Source organism: Lytechinus variegatus, chromosome 7, assembly GCF_018143015.1.
Source record: "Lytechinus variegatus isolate NC3 chromosome 7, Lvar_3.0, whole genome shotgun sequence".
Lineage (NCBI taxonomy): Eukaryota > Metazoa > Echinodermata > Echinoidea > Temnopleuroida > Toxopneustidae > Lytechinus > Lytechinus variegatus.
In genome coordinates, this window is record NC_054746.1 from 36,554,951 (window position 1) to 36,577,530 (window position 22,580).

Sequence of the window (22,580 nt, forward strand, 5' to 3'; positions counted from 1 at the left end):
CAATTTCAATTGTTCATTGTACTCATCAGGCTGAATATAAAGTGAAGCAAAAGCATTTCTGAACACTCTTTCCAAATTAACGCTGTTCATTAATGCATGGTCCTAGAAGCATGATCAAAGTACATTTCAAGTGCTAATAAGATGCAGTTCATGAGATATGAAATTCACTGTCACTGATTTTATTTAATATTGTTTTTGCAGAAAAATACATTGAAGTTGGGTTCCTATTTTCATTCACCCAGTAGTCATGTACGATCACGTCTGCTTCATTTTCCTGTGAACACTACACACACTGATTCTGCCACACATCCTAGTGAGGAGTCACGCTGGCGTAATTAGTAATTGAATTCATATTATTTTGACAGTTGGAAGGAAACCATGCCAAGTTCTTCATTCTTACAGATCAGTTTGGTGTAACTGTAGTGTTGGAGTCCTGCAAGCTTCAAATTACAGCAGGTTTCCAACATGTTGCAAGATATTTTTTTGTCATTTTTAGGCTCCCAGTGAGTCTGACTTTTCTTAACTCAGCAAAATGAATACTGGAATTTGATGGTACATGTACATATGTTTCCTGCCTTCCAAAACTTATTTTCTAATAAGGAGACAGATAATCGAAAAATACAATTGAAAATGTATTAAAAATAAAATCATATTTAAAAATACACACATGTATCACTGAAAAATAAAAATATATGGCATAAAAATGTTCTCTGAACCATTAGTTACAATTAAAAACCATACAAAACATGACAGAAAAGAAATACATGTAAACATTTAAAAAATTGCAAATTCAAACAGATAACAATAAACGGAATGTGGGGGTACAATGAAAAGCACCAAGAAGACCAGTTGAAACTCCCAGCAGTCCAAAACAACTATATTAATCAAATTTCATGATTTTATTATTTTGTAAAGCATGGAGACAACAATTTGTTTTAGATCACACATTTTTGTTGTATGATTCAAAGGTGACTAGTTTTTATTGATTACAGAGAATCTTGCCATGTGACCTATTGTAGGTTTGGACAGAGAGGTCAACCATGATAAAAAAAATGAAATAACAAAGTACTCCATGAGTTACATGTTCATACCAACATAACTATCAAAACTTAGTATGGTTGGAGTTCATTGATTCACTGTTATAATACAAAACTTACAGAAACTAAAAGAATTAAATAAGTCACCAAGAGCAGATTCTTAAATCTTGAATTCAAAATGATTGAATATCAAAATTCTCAGAGAATGTGTAATTCAAATGAGCAATTTCTTAATTGAAATTTTGACAGGAAATTCTATTCCTCATCACCATGGTGAATAGAAATACATTCAAGTAATGTTTTCATTACCAGAGCTCTCTCTCTCCCCACGGACATTCCTTATACCATCATACTTATAGATAGTAAACACTAACATGACCCAAACAAAAGTAATACCACCCTGAAATATCAATGGTGTAGTTGAATTTGTCTTTTGTTTATATACTAATGGAAAGCTATCTGGCACTACACTGTATAGGCATAGGCATTCGCAACTGTGGCATTGTGGCGGGTGTTACAAGAATTATCCACAGATTTTCTTGCCTTTATATCTACTCATTATTTTTACCCCATCCTATGTACATCCTTTTTCTTGTTTGTTTGCTTCATATACTGCCTAAACCACAAATATCAACAATAATAATAATTACTTCTTATAAAGCGTTTTTTTTTAAAAGATACAAAGCACTAATACTTGACTAACCCAGCTTTCAACACTGAACTTGAAATGAAAGATGATATGTTTAATTGCATCATTTTGTACCCTCTGTCTATGTTAATGTAATTGATGCAAATTTACTCATTATGATATCAAATATTCTCTTGTTTTCTGAAGAAAGCATTCAGATAAAAAAAGGCACATGAAGCCTGCATGATACATTCATATAAAATATGTAGCCTTAAATAAAAAGAAACTCTTTACTATCATTTCTACTCAATATACACATATCAATGTTAAAAAAAGAGCAACAGAAATCAAGATGTTACTTTACTCACTGATTTCCTTGCATTATATAGATGTTTTCGTAATGAAATGAAGATTTTTAAAACATTATCAGAAACATTAATAGTAATACACAAGTTTGTAAGAAATGCTCTGTAGTTGCCATTGTTAATTCCAAAAAGTAACCATCTACTTCAGCTTTTGATAAATGGAAGGCAAGTACATTGACTAAAAACAAAATATAATAACGATTGAATATTATATACAATGAGCATTAAACTTAGATATAGTCTATTTGTAGGTAAAACAGATGCATCTGATAATATATAAATCCAAGTGTGATTCAAAAGGTAACTGAGTATTCTAACAGAAGTCAAGATCACTTAAGAGTTCAGATTTTGTGGTCCACAGCCATGACATTGACCTTCTGAATAAAGTATGTACATATATGTCTTAACATTAGCCTCGAGGGAGGGTTTGAGCTTAGTCTCTACCTCAATCCTAAAATGCTTCTCTTAATAAAAAATAACCCTATGAGCCAAAATGCAAATTTAATTTTTAAATATGATCTCTTGGGGAACAGGATTGGTATATATCTCATCCAAAATTATACTGTATTTCTTTTTTTTAATTAGACAGGAAATACAAATCAATCTCTTCTATTAACTTTTTACTCAAAATCTACACTTCATATCGAATGGCATCAAGAAATTAAGACGAAAAGTGGGAAATATGCCAACCCTGTTTGAGAAAGTTCTACTTAATTTAGTATTATAATTCAGGGAAGGTCTGGGCGTAGACCGAATCATAAAGCTTTTCTTCTAGAAAATAATATAAACTACACTTCAAATGCATTTCAATGGCTATATAACAAACCTCTGCTGTGGTTGAATGTAAAGGTGTTACAAATCTGGTTGCTCATAGTGACCGAGTAACCTTTGTCTTTCTCTTGTCAGACTGCGTAAGATGTTCTCTTGTTTGTGAAGGTTGCTCAGTTTGACCAAGGAGAAGATAAGAAGTATGGTGTACAATATCCATGATGTCCACAGACCAAACTGAAAATATACATTGAGAAATTGAGCAAAGTTATAAACAGTGACATTCTGGAGGAACAGCAAGATGGATGGGGTAAAGGAGACATAGAGGGGAGGGGAGAAATGTATAAAGGAAAGCAATAACATCAAATCTTACATCCAAATTTGGATTTCCACAGAGATTCAGTCGATGGAAAATAAAAATACAATTGTCACTATGTATTTAGATTTATAAGAATTAACGGTAATAGAGAATTCTTCAGTATATTTTCCATTGATAAGTTATAGTAAAGTATTATTAATCAGAAGAAAAATGATTTTAAAATTTCAACGCTCCAACATGAAGCGTTGTGGCCCAGTGGATTAGTCTCTGGACTTTGAAACAGAGGGTCGTGGGTTACAATTCTAGCCATGACGTAATTTCCTTCGGCAAGAAATTTATCCACATTGTGCTGCACTCGACCCATGTGAGGTGAATGGGTACCCAGTAGGATTTATTCCTTGAACACTTTAGGGTCATTCCATAAAGGTCGGACGTACATTCGGACACATTTAAGAGCTGTATCTCCTTTGATTTGCTAGCAGTGTTTTATTTTTTTTTAGTATATCATAACATGTGACCTAGGTTATCATTACACCATGACAGGAATAGGCTGCAATATGAAGAATAGAAAATATGGGCAAAAATGTGAGGGGTCGGACGTACATCAGACGAAAACAGGTTTTATGCTTTTAGAGTTCATGTCAAAATCTCTGTGATTTTTGTGATGCAGGTACTAAAATTGTAATATGAGCTGTTAGCTAAAGGATGAATCTTAAAAGAAATGAAGCAAAGAAATTGATAGGCATTGCCTTGTTTTAGTTACAGGCTGATCTATTTGGGGTCGGACGTACACTTTGAAGGGGTCGGACGTACATTGTGCAAAATATTTGCACACTGTACGTCCGACCCCCTTTGAAGATCAGTTACACAAAACATAGACATTCTAAACTGGATTTTTTTAATATACATACTGTTTGGTTAGTTGTCTTTCACATAAGATGGAATTAACAAATGAATCTGATGCTGGTGAAGAGTTATGCTTGATTAAAGTTGACATGCATTCAGACAGTGTACGTCCGACCCCCATACTGATTTTTCTCACAGTCAAGCAAAATGCTCCTCATATCTATAACAAATGAGTCAGTGGGTTTAAACTGTTTCCATTTTGATATCTACATTTTTAGATCACATCAAAAATGAAACAACTCAACTATTCACACAATGCAGGATATTTTTACTGTTAAACTTCAAGTAAAATGTATCTTTTTTAATGGTTTGCAAAAGACATGACAAAGAATTTCTTCAACATTAAAAAACTTGTCCTGTTACAAACTTTGTTTGAATAAGGTGGGTTATGAACCATGAGTCTTCCCTGATGTTGCAATCAACAAAACATGCAATATGACCTTTTGACCCCTAGATGACCTTTGATCTCTCCATCCTAAAGAACACATGTAATTTTCCCCACTGATCGTTTTGTTCCAAGTTTGGGCAAAATTAATGCAAAAATATGTCATTTGACATTTTTACACCTGATGACATTTGACCTCTCCATCCTCTTTAACAAATATGTTGTACTACCCACTGATAATTTGTTCCAAGTTTGAATACATTTGAATACAATACACATAAAAAAACTACCACTACTTTTGACCCCTAGAGAGCTTGAACAATTGACCTTGAAATAACAAAATGAGCAAAAGTGACCTTTTGACCCCTAAATAACCTTAGAAATTATCATCTTCATCAACCAAAAAATTGTATTACCCACTGATTTTGTGTTTCAAGTTTGAACAATACTGATGCCAAAAAAAAATGATTTAAACAAAGTCTTCAAAAAATGACTAAATGACCTCTTTGACATTGAGGGGAAGTGGCAATTCCTTCTTTTATATGGAATTTCTTTGTTTTTTTAATTTCTCATGTATTTGTACATGTTTTATTTTGATTTTCTTTTTTAATTTCCTGCAGGCTATTATTCAGTCATAATTACCACTAAATTCATTAAGTTATGTGATAATTTGAGATGAAGGAAGGCAGTTTCCATTGAATATGCACACAAAACACAAATAAATCACCATTTCTTGAAGATGATATCATCATTTAAAAATCTACATATTGTCAAAAATGTGTGGTATTCTTTGTGAAATTGGTCTCAAAACTTGTGCAAGATTTCAATGAAAAAACCAATAAAACTGTACAGCGATATCAAGGTGTGTTAAAGAACTATCATGCAAAATATTAAAGATGGAGGTGAATTTTGCCCCCACTATTTGTTAGGTAAAAAAATACAAAAAAGGTAATTTTAAACTATATTGAAATTAAAATTTGTATTCAATTTTGAAAGATTAATAAGAGTAAAAGATGTTATGATATTAAACTTTTGCAAAAAACATCTGAGCAGTGAAAGATAACTTCATAAAAAAAAGTTTCAAAGGGGTCGGACGTACAGGGGGTCGGACGTACAAAAAAGTTGTACGTCCGACCCCCACTTAACTTGAAATCCTGGACTAGTGGTGAGCTACCTTCTGGTGTATATATTAAACAAACCAAGCTTGCTTTGCATCTGACTTTGGGAAAATTTATCTGCTTTTGTTTTGCTTGTAAGAAAAAAAGTGTATGTGAAAGGGGGTCGGACGTACATTTGAAAGTGCCTGCTTTTAATATATTTGGTTTAAAAAATATAAGAACAATAGAAAAACCCTAACTTATTTTTTAGAAACCTGACATAATAGCAACTTGGACAACATTCAACTTTGATCGTTTCAAAGCTTTTAAAAGGTTAAAACTTGTTGCAAACTTGACCTTTTAAAATAAGGAACATTTTAGTTTGTTGCTATGGTGACTTCAATGCCTTGCCAAAATGAAACGATACATTGTTTGAAATTATTTCTTTCAGATTTATACATTTCAGTGTCTTAGCTTTCAAGTGATACCTAATTTGTTCTGTTTGTAGGATTTTGAAATTTTGACCAAAAGGTTTACTATTTTATGGAACTGCCCTTTAGAGCCTTATGGCGGCTCAGCTACAGCCTTGGTAATAATATGATACCATGTATCAAAGCGCAGTTGAGTATATGCACATAGTAACTGCGCTATATGGACATATTATTATTATCATTTATAAGGATTGAATACTTAGTCCAATAGAGTACTAAAAAAAATATTTTCAGAGGACCTTTCAATATCTAATCCTAAATGCTTCTTCAATTATCTGACAACACATACTAAATCTTTAGCAAAACTTTCAAGCTCAATAAGTATGAAAAAGGGAATTAAGTATGCTATAAATCCAAATGCAATTTGAAAGGTGTTCAAGCTTACCTGTGCTATTCCCCAGTCAAGATTAAATCCAGCTGGCTTTATATTCTCATCAAAAAAGAAATTATTGGCATATCCAGCATATTCACATCTGTAAAGAAAATAAAGAGTAAGTTACCAAATTACTTGATCTAACAATTAACTTTTATAAAAATTCTAAATATGTACATGAAATGTAGTTGCCCTTAATGAGTTACAATGTATGACTTTATTTGGTTCAATTAAATTCAAACACAATTCATATCATAGATATATGGACTGCTATTAGAAGCATAGTTGGACAATTAATTGTTATTCTAATACATACATACATAAAGAAATGGAGAAAACAGGCCTTGGGAGCATTCCATGAAACAAATACTGATTTTCACTTACAAATGTTATAAGCTACTAAAATTCTTGCATCTGATTGGCTCAGAACAAGTTAGTCAGTGAATATCATTACCTATTTGCTTCATGAAACACTCCCCTTCATGTAGATTCACAAAAGAGGTTTGAAATATAGAACAGGATTTGAGGGAGTGTAGCACATTTGCCTATATCCATGTTCCATAAATAAGTACACATCCTGTATTTGCTTTAAGTTACTTAAAAAGAAGGAAAAGTCATAAGTTTCATAAGCTTTTAATAGAGGAATAAATATGGAGAGGTTCATACCTACATCGGGAACTCAAGCTACCACACATCATCTTTTATTTTCAATTACTCACCTTTGATTAGCTTTTTTAATAGCTGCACACCACACTTTGTATCCATCTGTGACAGTTATAGCTGAAGCCAGCAGCATGATATTCATCAGAAGGTTTACCAATAAAGTAATACAAGTCATCAGGAAAGAACTAAAAGAAAGAATCAAAGAGAAATAAAATAGTATAAGCAAGTATTAAAAAAAAAGATACACAAGACACTTTAAGATTTGTGCGCTACACAATGGTTTCCATTACTCAGGATAATTACACAAAAAAAGAATGTGCTAACCAATAATATTTTAATCATTACAATTTTTAACTCATGCAGATATAGTTATGATATTTAATCAAACACAGTTATTTTTAATATAAACACAGTACTCCTAAAGGCTGGCCTTGACCTTGAGGCCAGTCTCAAAGACAAATATGTGACTCTGGTCTTGTCCTTGGCTTTCTAGCCTGCACATACACTGTGCCCTAAGAATATTCAAGGAAAGGAATTCCGGACATTCAATATAATTCTAGTCCACTGAAGCACAGAAAAACAAACAGAAGAAAATGGAGGGTAAGTGGCCAGTCTACAAGGACAACATCAATTAATGTCAGTATCTCTCTTTGTGAGTTCATGTAGACCCTTCTTGGCCTTGCACATAACATTGTACTAAGACAAAAACATCATTGGTTATCATTCCTGCAAAAAATCATATTCTCAATTCTAAAAACAAGTGACTGTATACTATTTCATGATTTGTGACCATAGGTGACTTCTTTAAGAGAGTACGAATGCATCTATTACTTACCTGTCAGTACCATTGACTGCATGGATGGAAAGACGGATGCTCTGCCACAGTGATATCCCCATCAACTGAATTCCTACATAGATGGCAAACCCGCACTGGGTTCCGAGAGACCACTCATTTATCACATATCTATCTAATGTGGTATTAAGATAGCCGGTTGAGAATAGGATACAATGATCATCAAAGTGATCTTGACTGACTGCGATGGGTGGAAAGGTGAAGAGGGAGAAGATGGCCCCAAAGATGTACCCCGTGATCTGGGAGAGGAGGAGGACGTTACCAAGGCCCATGCTGCCCAGCGATCAGTTTTCCAACAAGCAAGAAAGGACTCCTGTCTCCTATCCTAGTACTCTGGATAAAGAGAGGATCCTCAGAGAATTTCTATAAGAGTAAAACAAAGTATCATGTTAATCAACCTGCTGAACATAATAAAATTTCAGTGGAACATACATCTTTGATGGTTGGCAGTCATGTAAAAATATGGAAAGTTATCACTGTACACAATTCTTCTCTCACATTTTCAAAGATAATCAGTAATTCTGTCAGCCAAATGATATGAAGCATTTTTTTTTTACAATGATTATGCCAAGGATGATTTTAAGGAGGAGGGGAGGTGACTAGTACTTCAACTTTCTTCAGCAGAACCGCAGCAGAATAGAGAAAAAAAATGAGAAAAATATCATGAATAGACGGAAGAGACTTGCCCGATGTTTACGCCGCCATCTTGTTTTCTATTGTTCTTCGCCAACGTTACAGACCCCAACCAACTGGTTCCAGTTAGGATTTCCAGTTACCCAACTGGTTCCAGTTAGAAATCATTTCCAGTTGGAAGTCATTTCCAGTTACCCAGCAGGGGCCCGTTTCTCAACACCGTCATAAGTCTAACTTCTTGACTAAATCGGAGATAGTGAGCTACTTGTCCGCTGTTTCACGAAGCCCTCTTTACCAAGATCGGGTACAACAACCTCACTAAATATTTATGACACCTCCGAACCTGTCATAACTTCTTTCTTAGTGACATAGTGGCATCACGTGGGTAGACTATGGCATGCAAAAGTGCCGAGAAATTTGAAAAATTATAATCTTACGTAATCAATCATAGAAGTTGAAATTACATCCCAAAACAAGTGGGATCTGGGATAATGCATTCAATGATCTTTGAAATACAAATTAGCTATGAAAACTGTTGGTAAAACGCCACAAAACCATTCATTTTGAAATAGTGAAATAATTTAATCGATAAAAATTCTACCACTTCAGGCCATCCATAACTGGACTTGTATTTGTCGTTTTTAGACCCTATTGATATTTGGATAAATTCTAATCTCTAATTTATGCATTTAATTTGTCAAATCGTAAGATTGGTATCAAAGATTTATAAAAAAAAATGTTAAAGCCTGTGTATAGCTTTGGTAAAGGGTCAATAATGTGATTGATAATCGAATATCATCTAATATGACAGTTTTACTGAAGCGTAGAGACCGTTAGATATTTTTCCAACTGCACTTCTCTGAGAAAATTTCAAATATTCAAATCTTGGATATATAGCGCCCTCTCTCGGCGATGCTTGTTTTAAATTAAAAAATGGGCATTCAACCACTTATCTTATAAATTTAGTGATTAGATATCCAAAAGTTACAGACAAAGAACATATCTTGAAAGTTTCAGCCCATTCCATGATTTAGAATAGGATTTAAATGAAAGACAAAAACACACAGATATTTTAATTTGATCGGGTGACCCGATCAAGTTAAATTTCCATGTAAAATCGCAAAATTTATCATGTAAAACACATTTTCATTTCATATCCTCCACATCATAACTGTTATAGGGCATATCCATTCATATTAGCTAGCAATGAATTGGAATAGTGATAGGTGCATTTTGGTGGATTTACCAAAACTATACACAAGCTTTAAACTATATTTCGATGATGTTTGGAATCGTAAAACATTGTATGATTATCATAATTTTACAAATAAAACCGTTATGGTTTACTTTCGTAAACTATTAAAACTGGATATTCCGGGGGTACCCATCTCAACGTCCACGTGTGATTTTTAGTCGTGAAATAAATTAGTCATTATTCCATTTTTCAGCAATTGAATGCCCCAGTCTTCATGGTCCAAGTATGTATGATGCATAATTTACCTGTTCTATTATTATTAACAGACGTAATCCCCAATTCATCACAATATTTGCAATTTTGTCATAATTTTTCTTTTTGAAAATTATGCTATTTTGTGACTAAGGCTACGTCTCGTCTACACTTTTTACCGATAGTATCGAAATCAAGGTATTTTAGTTAGGTTAAGCCTTTCGTGAAACAGGTTTAGTAAGATTGGAACTAACTCCGTGGTTTGTGGATAAAGATATGACTAACTTGTCCACGTGTTGAGAAACGGGCCCTTGGTTCCAATTAGGATTTCCAGTTGCCCAACTGGTTCCAGTTAGGATTTCCAGTTACCCAACTGGTTCCAGTTAGAAATCATTTCCAGTTGGAAGTCATATCCAGTTACACAACAGGTTCCAGTTGCCTAACTGGTTTCAATTGGTTTCAACTGGAAATTGCTTAATTCCAGTTAAAACCAATTGCATATCAAGTCCTTTTACGCCTTTTGGACCCCTTGTGCGCGCCAATGCTCAGCGGCCACGCACAGTCGCACAAGCGCAGCCCAGCCGGCTAGCGCTAGGGCGAGACGCTAGGGCACGGCGGCCGCGCGTGGCTCCTGCCTGCTGCACTGCATATTAGGTACAGTACGCGCCCGGCCCGAACATGACAACTTTTGCCATTGGCTTGTGGGCTGACACGTTTATTTAAAGCTAAAACGCGAACGCAAAGTTTGACCAATGAACATCATTCTTACATCATCGTAAAGCTTAGAAAAAACTGCACAATGACTCATGGGAACTAAGCTGTACGATACCATCAAGCGAAATTGGAAGAGTGGGAAATCGTTTGTGGTGACATTAAGTAGGATTTTACGTTGAGTTTCATCCTATTTTTGATATGAAAGGGATGTTTTTGACCCCAAAACGCGAATGTAATTAACATCTTTGCAAAAATTTCAATTATTTAATGGAAATGATATGATATCATCAGCATTATATCATGGGAACTAGGGATAAAAGTGGGAACTTTTTTCAGGAATGACAAAATTGTTAACAAAACATGACATTTCCAATGGTATTTCCATAGAGTGGTAGACACGCGCGGAAAGCACGCGCAGTTAGTGTCCCGTAGGATTCGATATGAAACCAGTTGAAACCAATTGAAAGTTGAAACCAATTGAATTTGAAACCAGTTGGAAATCCAACTGGTTTCAATTGGATTTTGGTCCTGGGAAACTAATGTGATTGATTATCGCTGTCATACCTTTGACTCTGAGTGGATGTCCTAATTCTACTCAGCACAAAATCTAGCCAAACCTTTATAATTCATTACTTGACCAACACAACATCGTCAATATCGTCCATCGCTGCGGATCATGTGACACGCCTCCCTGAATTGCTGAAGTAATCTACTACTATCTTCGACCGCAAGTATAGCGAAATCTAGGTACGGTAGTGCTCATCGGGATATATATTGTTCACTGCTACCACCCTGCCTGTGGGGAATCTACAGGTAGCATGATATGCCAATGCTGTCCATAGCACACACTTTAATCGGGATATATATTGTTCACTGCTACCACCCTGCCTGTGGGGAATCTACAGGTAGCATGATATGCCAATGCTGTCCATAGCACACACTTTAAAAAGTCATTAAAACATCACTTTTGTGACCCCTCTATTGGTGGAAAGAAATATGGCAAGAAATCGTTCATTTTTCAATCTCTATTTTCAATTAAGAAAAAATAATACATGAGAGCCAAGTAACATAATGAATACCGGTAGCTGTAATAAAATCTGAGAGTGTAAGTCCCATAGAAAAAGAGAAAATAAGCCAAACATTGACATCCTTATTTTGCCACACATGGAGATGTAACTGAGAACAAGGTTTTTTTTTCATACTGTTTTATTCTGATTCCATGAACAAAAATATATAACATTTCAATTTAACATTTCAAAACACATAATATAATATTTTACATTTCATATTTTAACTTTTTTCACTAACTTAATACAAGCATAAATATATCATAATCTTGATACATACACAATGCACACACACACACACACATGCCTATGCTCTCTTCTCAGTTTGTCCAAATTCACATAGTCTAAACTCATTTCGTCTACAACCAGTTCGACTAATATCCAATTCATCTAATGACCACTTGGTCTAATAGCCAAATGTTCAAATGACCACTTGGTCTAATCGCTAACTGGTCTAATGCCTAGTTGGGCTAATCGTCACTTGGTCTAATTTTCATTTGGTCTAATTCACATTTGGTTTAATGTCCATTTATTCCAATATAACATAATTGATTATTATTCATTTGATCTAGAATTAACAAATATGGTAATGGATAAATATCATGCTTCAACACTCTAAAAAATGGAGTGCTAATTTAGCTCTTAAAGAGCGTGTATAGTGACTGTACTTCGGAGTGCTGATTTGTCTAGTTCAAATTTGAACGAGAAAAATCAGCACTTCGAAGTGCAGTCACTATACACGCGCTCCAGGGTGACCAGACGTCCCGTATTTCCCGGGATTGTCCCGTAGTATTTTGCTTCTTTGTCCCGGCGTCCCGACAAACCCTTCCCGGGACGCATATTTGTCCCGTATTTCAGAATATTGAACAAAATGTATTTAAAAGTGACGAATTTTCATCAAAATAACCAACAGATGACGAAGCAGAGACAACAATAAAATCGATTTGCAAGTTCTACGGTGATTTTCTTGCTAACCCAATACATCGTAAACTAACTGGCCTCCTGCCATTGTGTGGCAGGCTACTAAGCTAGGCATGTAGGATCTGAGCAGATTCTCTCCACCAAACATGCCAAAATAATCACAAAATCGGCGGGAAATTTGTATGACTATATTATGGGTTCTCAGATTACTGATTTGGAGATGTAATCTCGGAGGAACAATTAAGTTATTGAGTTTTCATAACTAGATCTAGTTGTTTCAGCTTTCGATTTGAGTCTTGTTGTGTATGATGCCGCGATGTTTCATCTAATTTTTAAGTAAAAAAAAATCACCTTGAAATTTTATTCATTTCTAAAACATTATTTTTTATTCTAAAATTATATTTGAAAAACACCAAATATCATTATGATTTTTGTTAGATGATTGGATTTTTTTTGCTTGAAGTTTGAAATTTTTTCCTCTTTCTTTCTTTTCTATCCTTCTTTCTTCATCCTTCTATCCTTCCTGCTATCTTTATTTCCTATTTGTCTTTCCTGATCCTTTCTCTCTCTGTTCATTTTTCTTTCTTTCCCCCTTTTTCTTACCCGTCTTCTTTATCAAATTTCCCGTTTTATATTCTTTCTTTCTTAAAACTTTTTTTCTCCCCCCTCCCTTCCTCTCCTTTTTCTTTAAATTCTTTCTCTTCTTCCATTATGTTTTCATTCCCTCCTCACTTAAATTCTTTCTCCCTCTCTTTCCTCCTTTCTTTCATTCTTCATTTTAGTTTTCCTTCTAATTCTTTCCATTATTCTTTATCTCCCTCTCTTAATTCCTTCCTTCCTTCCCTCCTCCCTTCTTTCTCTGTTTGCTTCTTTCTTTCAAAGAATGAAGGAAACATTTTCTTTCCTTCATTCTTTCTTTCCTCCTCATTTTTCTTACTTTTTTTTCTTTCTCTCCTTTATGTTGTCTTTCACACATTGTATTCTTCTTCCATTCCCTTCTTTTTCTTTCTCTCTGTATTCAATTCAAAGAATGACGGTAACATTTTTCGCTCTTTTATTCTAACTTTCTTTTATTCTTTTTTTCAATTTTCCTTCATTTTCCCCTTAATTTTTTCTTTCTTTCTTCTCAATTCATCTCTTTTCCTTCGTCTTTTCTTTCTCTCCTTCATTCTTTCGTTCACCCACCCTTCCAATTCTTTATAATTATTCACAGGTGTAACCAGTGGCGTAACTACGGGGGGCACGTGCCCCCAATCGGCTGGCCCCCCAAAAAAAAACGGGGGGGGAAGAGAAAAAGAGGGAGAAAGTGAGAGAAACGTAGTGGGAAGGAAAAATTATTGTTAATTATGTTATATTATATTATAATTATGTTATATTACTTAAAAATAAAAAAGATATCATAACTTTATGAAACATAATTTGCTCAGGGCCTATGTCTTCATTGTTCCTGAAGCTCGCATTTTCTGTTTAACGAGATATGTACTAAAACCTCCCGTTTTCAAGTCAATATACACCAAATATATTTCCTCGCACTTCGAATTATTATTGTTTTATGCAGTGACATATCATTTTAAGGTCTTAATATCAAACATTTCACGTCCGCGCTTACGTTCGCATTAGTGGATTAGTGAGATATGTCCGCTCTTCATGAATTCCTAAAACCAGTCCCTAAAATGTCCCTTTTTCTGATCCGAGTATAAAAAATTTCAGCTTGCGCTCGCATCATTTGGTTAGTTAAATACGCATGGACTACGTGAATTCCAACAAACAAGCCTTAGAATGCCCCTCTTCAGGTGTGAATTTCCTAATTTTTAACTCGCGCTTCGCGCTCGCAATATTTGATTAGTGAGAAGTGCATGTTAATCATGATTACAATGACTACAGGTGCTTTATGTGTTTGGATGCATATAATTCTAAAAAAAATCAGCAAGCGCTTGGTACTCGCATTAGATTACTATGGTGAGATATGTATACTCTTATAGATTCCTACAATATAGTCCTTAAAGTGTCCGTTTGGGGTCAATATATACAAAAATTTCAGCTCGCGCTTCGCGCTCGCATTATGTGATCAGTAACATACATATTCGTTTAATGACACTGTCCTTAAAATGTCTCTATAGGTCAGTATACCTACCAAAAGAGCGCGATTCGCGCGCTCACTAGGCATGGTGAATCAAAATTTTTGCTGGTGCCCCCCAATGCCGTGACTCACGGTACACCACTGGGTGTAACACTGTGTAGCCTTCTTTGTTGATCTTTTTTTGTCGATTGTCCCGTATTTCATTTTGTGAAATCTGGTCACCCTGACGCGCTCTTTAAGAGCTAAATTAGCACTTCATTGTTTAGAGTGAATGATGTCGCCAGGATCCGGAGGGGTAGAGCTGGGGTAGGGCTGCTGGGCGCAAAACTTCACTGTGAAATATAATTCTTATAATTCCTTACAATATAAACATAGACATAGGCCTCTCAAAAGGAAAAGGGAAACAAAGTTTTAAGGTGTCACAATATAGATGAAAATTTAAATTGGAATGAACACGTTGTATAACAACTAGTATTTCTAGAAACGTTGGTATACTTCACAAAATGAAAAACATAATTCCACATACAACTCTTGTCATAATATACAATTCATTAATATTGCCTTATATATCGTAGTGCAACATAGTTTAGGCAACATGTGCAAAAACTACTTAATACAATATACTTATTACAGAAAAAAGCAATTCGAATCTGTACTGACTCCCAATACTTATCATACACAAATCCATTATTCCATAAACTAAAGACTCTAACAGTATTTGACATAAATACTCTTCAAAGTTTACTACTTATGTTTATAAGTACGTAAATAACATTCTCCCACCTTCATTCCACAATTTTTATACTCTGAATACATCTATCATTCATACCCTATCCGTAACTCTTCAAATTTCCATTTAATCAACCCCAAATTTCTTATTGCGCAGAGATCCATAAGACACCATGGTCCAGATTTGTGGAACTCTCCGTATACCAGAGCCTGTAAAACAATCCTCGTCTCTTCACTCATTTAAGGCAAACGTTAAATCTATGTTATTATCAGAATATTTGAAGTAAATTTCTGTGTCGTATCCTTTTTATCATGAATTTATTCTTCCTTCGATTTATAGTCATTACCAATATTTTCATCATGACCACCATCCGATGGCCTTCATCATCATCATCAATCATCATCATATCACCGTCACCCTCAGCTTTATCATCTTCATACTGTATAATATATTGCATTAATTCATGTTTCGTATTTGAAAATATATGCCCATTCTGCTTTATAAATGATAAATGTATTAATTAATTCAATTAGTATAAGTTTGGGATTGTCATTTTTTTCAAGCAATTTGCTAATGATGACAATCCTTCTCCTGCAAATTGTGAATATCATATAGTTTATCATTTTTGTCTGGAATTATCTTTTTAGTACTCTTTATGATTCATGCCGAAAATGCTATGTTTATTATGTTATGAAAAATAAATGTTATGGATGTAGAAGAAAACAATAAATCAAATCAATAATTAGGCCTATATATCGATGATATACATGTAGATGATGATGAAAACTACATCATCATGCATGCACATTTTACAGAACAATAAGTTGGGGACCTTGCAGCTTATAATGATCGAATGGCAGGGTTTCATCAGAATAACATTATGAAGAAAAGAACGAAACTGTAATTGTGTGGATGCTTCTTAAATCATTGTTATGCACCATATCATAGACAAACGATATTTAGTCTTAGTATTCACCACTGATCATGATGATGATGATGAGTCACTGCTCCCGGTGCTGCTCTGTAAGTCCTGGAACCCTGTCCTGACCCAGACATGGCCAGATAACATTATTTTAGTCAAGCGGGTGTAGCCAAACTAGTCTACAAATGTAGACTCACATCTGCAGTGTGTGTACCACAGCTGATTCAAAGAAGTCTGCATAGCAGACTAGGTCTGCTGTGTCTATAGAAATGGCTCGCTTCGCTCGCCTTTCAGGCTGGTTTGCTTCGCAAACCATAGCAGATCCCACCTCACGAGCCATTCAGAGTCTGCATAGCAGACTACATAGTCAAACTACTAAAGAGATTAAAAAAAAAACATGAAGCTATAGGCCATATTGAATCTCTGCTACACTTCTTAATGAGACTACTCATCAGATCTCACCTGCCATAAGTTTGCTTTTCTTGGCATCCCTTCTAGAAAGTCTATGTCGTTCCCATCCATATAAGAAAGGGTTGTCAGCTCTAACAAACTACTCACCAATGTCAAATAACGTGCTTTGTTCTTGTCAATCATCTTGTCAGACTAACAACATGGCTATAGGACGCGAAGAACACAATATTTTCCCGGCCATAAATATGCATGCTTAATTAGTGATAGTAGCATATTAATTTGAACAACAGTCAATGTGAGAATTTTTTTTTGGACTTTTTCCATATACAGCGCGTCCCCAAGAAATGTCCCTCTGATATGCGGCTAAATTACTTCAAAAAATGTATGGATTTATATAGGAAGCTCATATCATGTTCTAAATTCTATATAAAAATCATAGGTCTCACTTCAGTGGTTTTGAATACACAGACTATTATGTAACAGTGGAGCTTTTCAGCCAATTCCAATCAAGTATCTGCTGTGTGTTCTGCATTTTCTAGCATATAACCCCTTTTGACCATTCTGACCAAGGAATTCCCTGATCTGACCATGAGGGAAATTTCTATGATCTAACCAGGCTTCGGCCAGGCTCATCAATTCAAATCACCTTGTTCATGTTTATGTCAAATATTGACAGTTCATTTTTCATATAACATAGCAGGAGATGCACAAAGATTAAGACAACGGGTCATGTCTGTTTTATGCCTAATACTGCTTTCTCAATTTTATTACTTTTTTAGTTAATAAGCTACTGTGGTCAAGTTAATTTTCTCTGGTAAAGTTCCTTTTCGCAAAGGGTGATTAACTTGTGGACCCCCCTAGTATTTTTCAGCTTATTTTACTGCATTCACATTTTCTTTCTACGTAAGTGCACTGATTCCCCTTATCAATCATCAAACTTAATTTTTATGTTTCTTGTCCTTCTGAACATGCCCACGTTTATGATTTGATGAGCCTGGATATGATTAGGAAATGTACCTGCTCAGATCCTGGATGTAAAAATGGGGGCTAATATGCCACAGACAATGCAGAAATGCATCAATGCTGCAAACTTTGAATGAGTTAAAATTCACCACTGTTACGTAACAGAGTATTCAAAACCGCTGTACTAGCACGACCAATTGAATTTTCATAGAAGTTAGATCATGAAATGAGCTTTGTAACATTTACTTGATACTACCACCACATTTGATTCAGCCCTATGTCAGAGGGACATTTTTTTTTGGGGGGGGGGGGGCGCGCTGTAGGCCTATACTTATTTGCTTAATATGCAAATGAAGCAGATTTGCTAGCCTAAATAAAAACATTGAATCTATGTATTCATTATGAAATTTTGTTCAAATTCTTGCTTTTGACATTCAATTTATAATCTTTGGATTATTTTCCTTATTTTCTATTTTAAATGGCTAATTTGCATAATATGCAAATTAATTTTCAGGCATTGGGATGAATTCTCATGCTTAGTGATAGTTAGCATTATACATTTTTTTTCCATATAAAGATGCTTATTTGCATAATATGCATGCAAATGAGGTAGATTTGTTGGCGCTTTTGAACAAAAACATTGAAAATATTTACTTATCATTATTTTCGCTCAAATTAGATTGTTTTGGACACTTAATTTGTAATATTTGGACTATTTTCCTTATTTTCTAACTTTTTATGGCTAATTTGCATAATATGCAAATTTCATCAATTTCCACTGCTTGGATTTAAATACTTTTAGTAGGTATGTAACTAAGAATTGTTAAGGGGACCTTCCTGGAAAGCATTGCAGTGGAATATAAAGTGTTGCAATTAGTAGTGGGTTACCCCCATTGATGATTAGTATGGTTACCCCCCTATTCTGGATAGATTGAAAAGCCAGTTCGTAGGTCCTTTCTGCGCATGATCAAAAGATTCTACGCATGATCAGAAGAAGGTCATTTGTACTAAAGTGACATGGTGCTTTAAAATCTAATGAGATAAGCACCAACTTTGATGTCTTGATTATTCATATATTCTTTTGAATTGTCGTTTTCACATTTACATCCACAAAAAACAACAATGCTTCCACAAGGTATTTCAGTTTGTCAAGTACATTGTGCAACATATATGCTAAGATATGCATTCAAAGTAGGAATGCAACAAATACCTTCATTAAGATGATTGGTGTGCTATTCTAGTCAAGGTCTATTCAATTTCTTCATCCTGCTACGTAAGGCAAGCTTACGTAATATCTTACTTTGAAATCTGCTTATCATGATGAAAGAAAAAATGAAAGGTCATTTGACCAAAATTGCCCATGAAGTAACTACGAACAGGGGCCCGTTGCAGAAAGAGTTGCAACCAATCGCAACTCTAAAAAATCAAGCGCAACTTGATTTTCAGCCAATCAACAGCGCGCATTTGGGACTTGCGATTGATTTTTTGACTTGAGTTTAAACGCAACTCTTTCTGCAACGGGCCCCTGGGGGGTGTTTCACAAAGATTTAAGTATGACTTAAGTCGCACTTAAATGCCGACGTGTACATGAAATGCAACGCGTAATCTTATTGATAGATACGCGGTAGTGCGCGTCCTCATGACACGATCTGACCAATGCGGTCAAGCCTTTCATACCGTCGCAACTCGGCATTAAGTGTGACTCTAAGTCATACTTAAATCTTTGTGAAACACCCCCAGGGGCGGTATTCTGAAAACTCAATTAGCGGTCAATTAGCGCTCAATTAGCATTTTGGTATTCTGAAAAGTCACTTAAGTGCCCCTTTCCTTATTTGGCAGGGTTGCGTTGCGCGCACTTGCAATAGTACGCGTTATGACCGCGCGAAGACTTAATTGAGTAGTTTACGAGACTTTGGTATTCTGAAAAGTCTCATAGCGCTCACTTTGCAGTGGAGAAAGATGGTGATAAGAGGTCCATTAAGTCTCATCATATCTTGCTAAATGTGGCATTCATTTCGTATAAATATCATCAAATCGGTTTAATACTAGGAGGAAGGAAGAGAATAAAGGAGAGAGCTAAAAAGGGAATAGAATAAAGGGGGAAAAGGTGGTGTATAAACAAGTAAAATAAGGAATAGAGCCTAGGGATTATATTTGGTAATAAATAAATTAGAAAAGGGGGAAAAGGAGACAGAAATATTTGTGTACGTATGGGGAAAACATGACTATTATTTTCTATATTTTCTTTTATTATTAGCATCATAAACTATTTTGTTTTTGCACACTTTTTTTGACAATAATGAAATTGCCAAATCACGGTAGATGCAGCAATGTGCAGGGGTGAATTAAACCTTGTTTCAGACAATGATAAAAATCAGCATAGACCCCTTTAGTATTTAAACGAATATAGAATGAAATACAAAAGAAAAAAATCGTGAGTGATGCCATCGTTTTCCCCACCTATAAAAACCCGTGTCATAACGTTTGTACTTTTAAAATAAGTAGGAATTAAGTTAAAAAAGAACTCCCCCCCCCCCTATCATGGCCCCGAGACAGAGGCAAATAAAACATTAAAAAAAAGAAAGAAAGCTACCAATGGATTCAATGGATTGTGAAAATCAGAACGCGTTCGAAAAAAGAGAAAAGCACAAAGGTACAATAAATGAGAAAGAGAAAAGACAACAGTTAATTTCAACAATATAACGAACCTCTAATCTCCGATGCAAATATGCCTAAGCATTATTTTTCAGCAAAAAATCTTTGTATCAAGATCGTGGTGCAGTGCACCTGCAGCAGCCGGGCGCTGCGCGCTAGGAGAAAAATTTACGTTGTAAGAGCGCATTTGATTGGCTTTGATTTGATCTCCTAGCGCGCAGTGTCTCTTCACTTTGCTGCCTTGCAGCGCAGCGCCCGGCTGCTGCAGGTGCACTGCACCACGATCTTGATAAAAAGATTTTTGCTGAAATGCTAAAGCATTTGCATCTGAGATTAGAGGTTTGTTATGTTGTTGAAATTAATTGTTGTCTCTCCCTTTCTCTTTCATTTAATGTACCTTTGTGCTTTTCTCTTTTTTTCGAACGCGTTCTGATTTTCACAACTCTCTATTTGAATCCATTTGTAGCTTTCTTTTTCTTTTTCTTGTTTTTTACAATAATTTTTATTTGCCTCTGTCTCGGGGCCATGGTAGAGGGGGTTCTTCTTTAACTTAATTCCTACTTATTTTAAAAACTACATACTTTTCATTTACATGAGAAATATTCTCCAACAAAATTTGAATAAACATATTTTAAATATAAAAAAGCATAATTAAAAAAACCCCGAAATTTTATTGATATTTGATGTTGAAACGTTATGACATTTATAGGTTTTAATAGGTGGGGAAAACGATGGCAGCACTCACTATTTTTCTTTTGTATTTTATTCTATATATTCGTTTAAATACTAAAGGGGTTTCTGCTTATTTTTCATTGTCAGAAACAAGGTTTAATTCAACCATGCACATTGCTGCATCTATCGTAATTAGGCAATTTCATTATTGTCAAAAAAAGTGTGCAAAACAAAATAGTTTACGATGCTAATAATTAAAGAAAATATAGAAAAAATAATAGTCATATTTTCCCTATAAGTACACAAATATTTCAGTCTCCTTTTTCCCCCTTTTCTAATTTATGTATTACCAAATATAGTCCCATTTAAGACAATCAACTGAGCGACGTGGCCGAGTGGTCAAGGCCCGGGGGGGCCACTTACATTGACGAGTGGATACCATGCGCGACCCAAAAAACACGTAAAAAGGACGTCCTTTTCACGATAGGGCACGTTACGTACGTAACGTGAAAAGGGTGTCAAAAACACAAAAATAATGAAAAAAGGGTATCTATTTCGCTAGGAAAATTACGTGTTTAGGGTCGAATTTGCGGGGATGATAAAAGAAAATTAAAATGTTTTATAAAGGATGTCTTTTTTGCCCCAACACTACGTGTTTAGAGTCCTATTTGCGCGAAGTGTAGAAGGTGGGGTCGTAATAAACCAAATAAGGTAAAGCCGACAACCAAAGGACCCGTAACAATAAAACATTCCTGTACTTGTTTAGGGGTTCATTTCAGGGAATATTTGCCAAGAGTATCGTTTTGTTTCCAATACTTGTTAAGGGTAGGGTTTCACACGCCAATACTTGTTAAAGGGTGCATTTTCAGAATATGGAAATTACGTGTTTAGGGTGCTTTTCGAGACCCCATGGTCGCGCATGGTATCCACTCGTGAATGGAAGTGGCCTCCCCGGGGGTCAAGGTGGAGCCTGACTGGGCACATGAAAGTATGGGGTTCAATCAAAGACCCTATTCCTTATTTTACTTGTTTCTATACACCACCTTTTCCCCTTTATTCTTTTCCCTTTTTAGCTCTCTCCTTTATTCTCTTCCTTCCTCCTAGTATTAAACCGATTTGATGATATTTATACGAAATGAAAGCCACATTTATCAAGATATGATGAGACTTAATGGACCTCTTATCACCATTATCTTCCCCCACTGGAAAGTCCGCTAATTGAGCGCTATGAGACTTTTCAGAATACCAAAAGTCTCGTAACTACTCAATTAAGTCTTCGCGCGGTCAAAACGCGTACTATTGCAAGTGCGCGCAACGCAACCCTGCCAAATAAGGAAAGGGCACTTAAGTGACTTTTCAGAATACCAAAATGCTAATTGACCGCTAATTGAGCTTTCAGAATACCGCCCGGCCCCAGGTCTATTAGGCTGGCGCCTTTTGGGGCCGGGCTGCACGCTGGTACAGTGCGAAGCGGCGCGGC

The 22,580-nt window shown here is 35.3% G+C and overlaps 1 protein-coding gene across 1 annotated transcript; it reads right to left on the reverse strand.

The window, feature by feature from the left end:
• Positions 1-206: 206 nt before the first annotated feature.
• Positions 207-11,439, reverse strand: LOC121419163 (transmembrane protein 179-like). Its single transcript, XM_041613499.1, has 5 exons — positions 11,244-11,439; positions 7,868-8,248; positions 7,089-7,217; positions 6,382-6,469; positions 207-3,035 (listed from the first exon to the last, which is right to left on the reverse strand). Exons 2-5 carry the CDS (start codon positions 8,155-8,157, stop codon positions 2,883-2,885), a joined length of 660 nt encoding a protein of 219 aa, XP_041469433.1. The 5' UTR covers positions 8,158-8,248; positions 11,244-11,439; the 3' UTR covers positions 207-2,882.
• Positions 11,440-22,580: the final 11,141 nt, after the last annotated feature.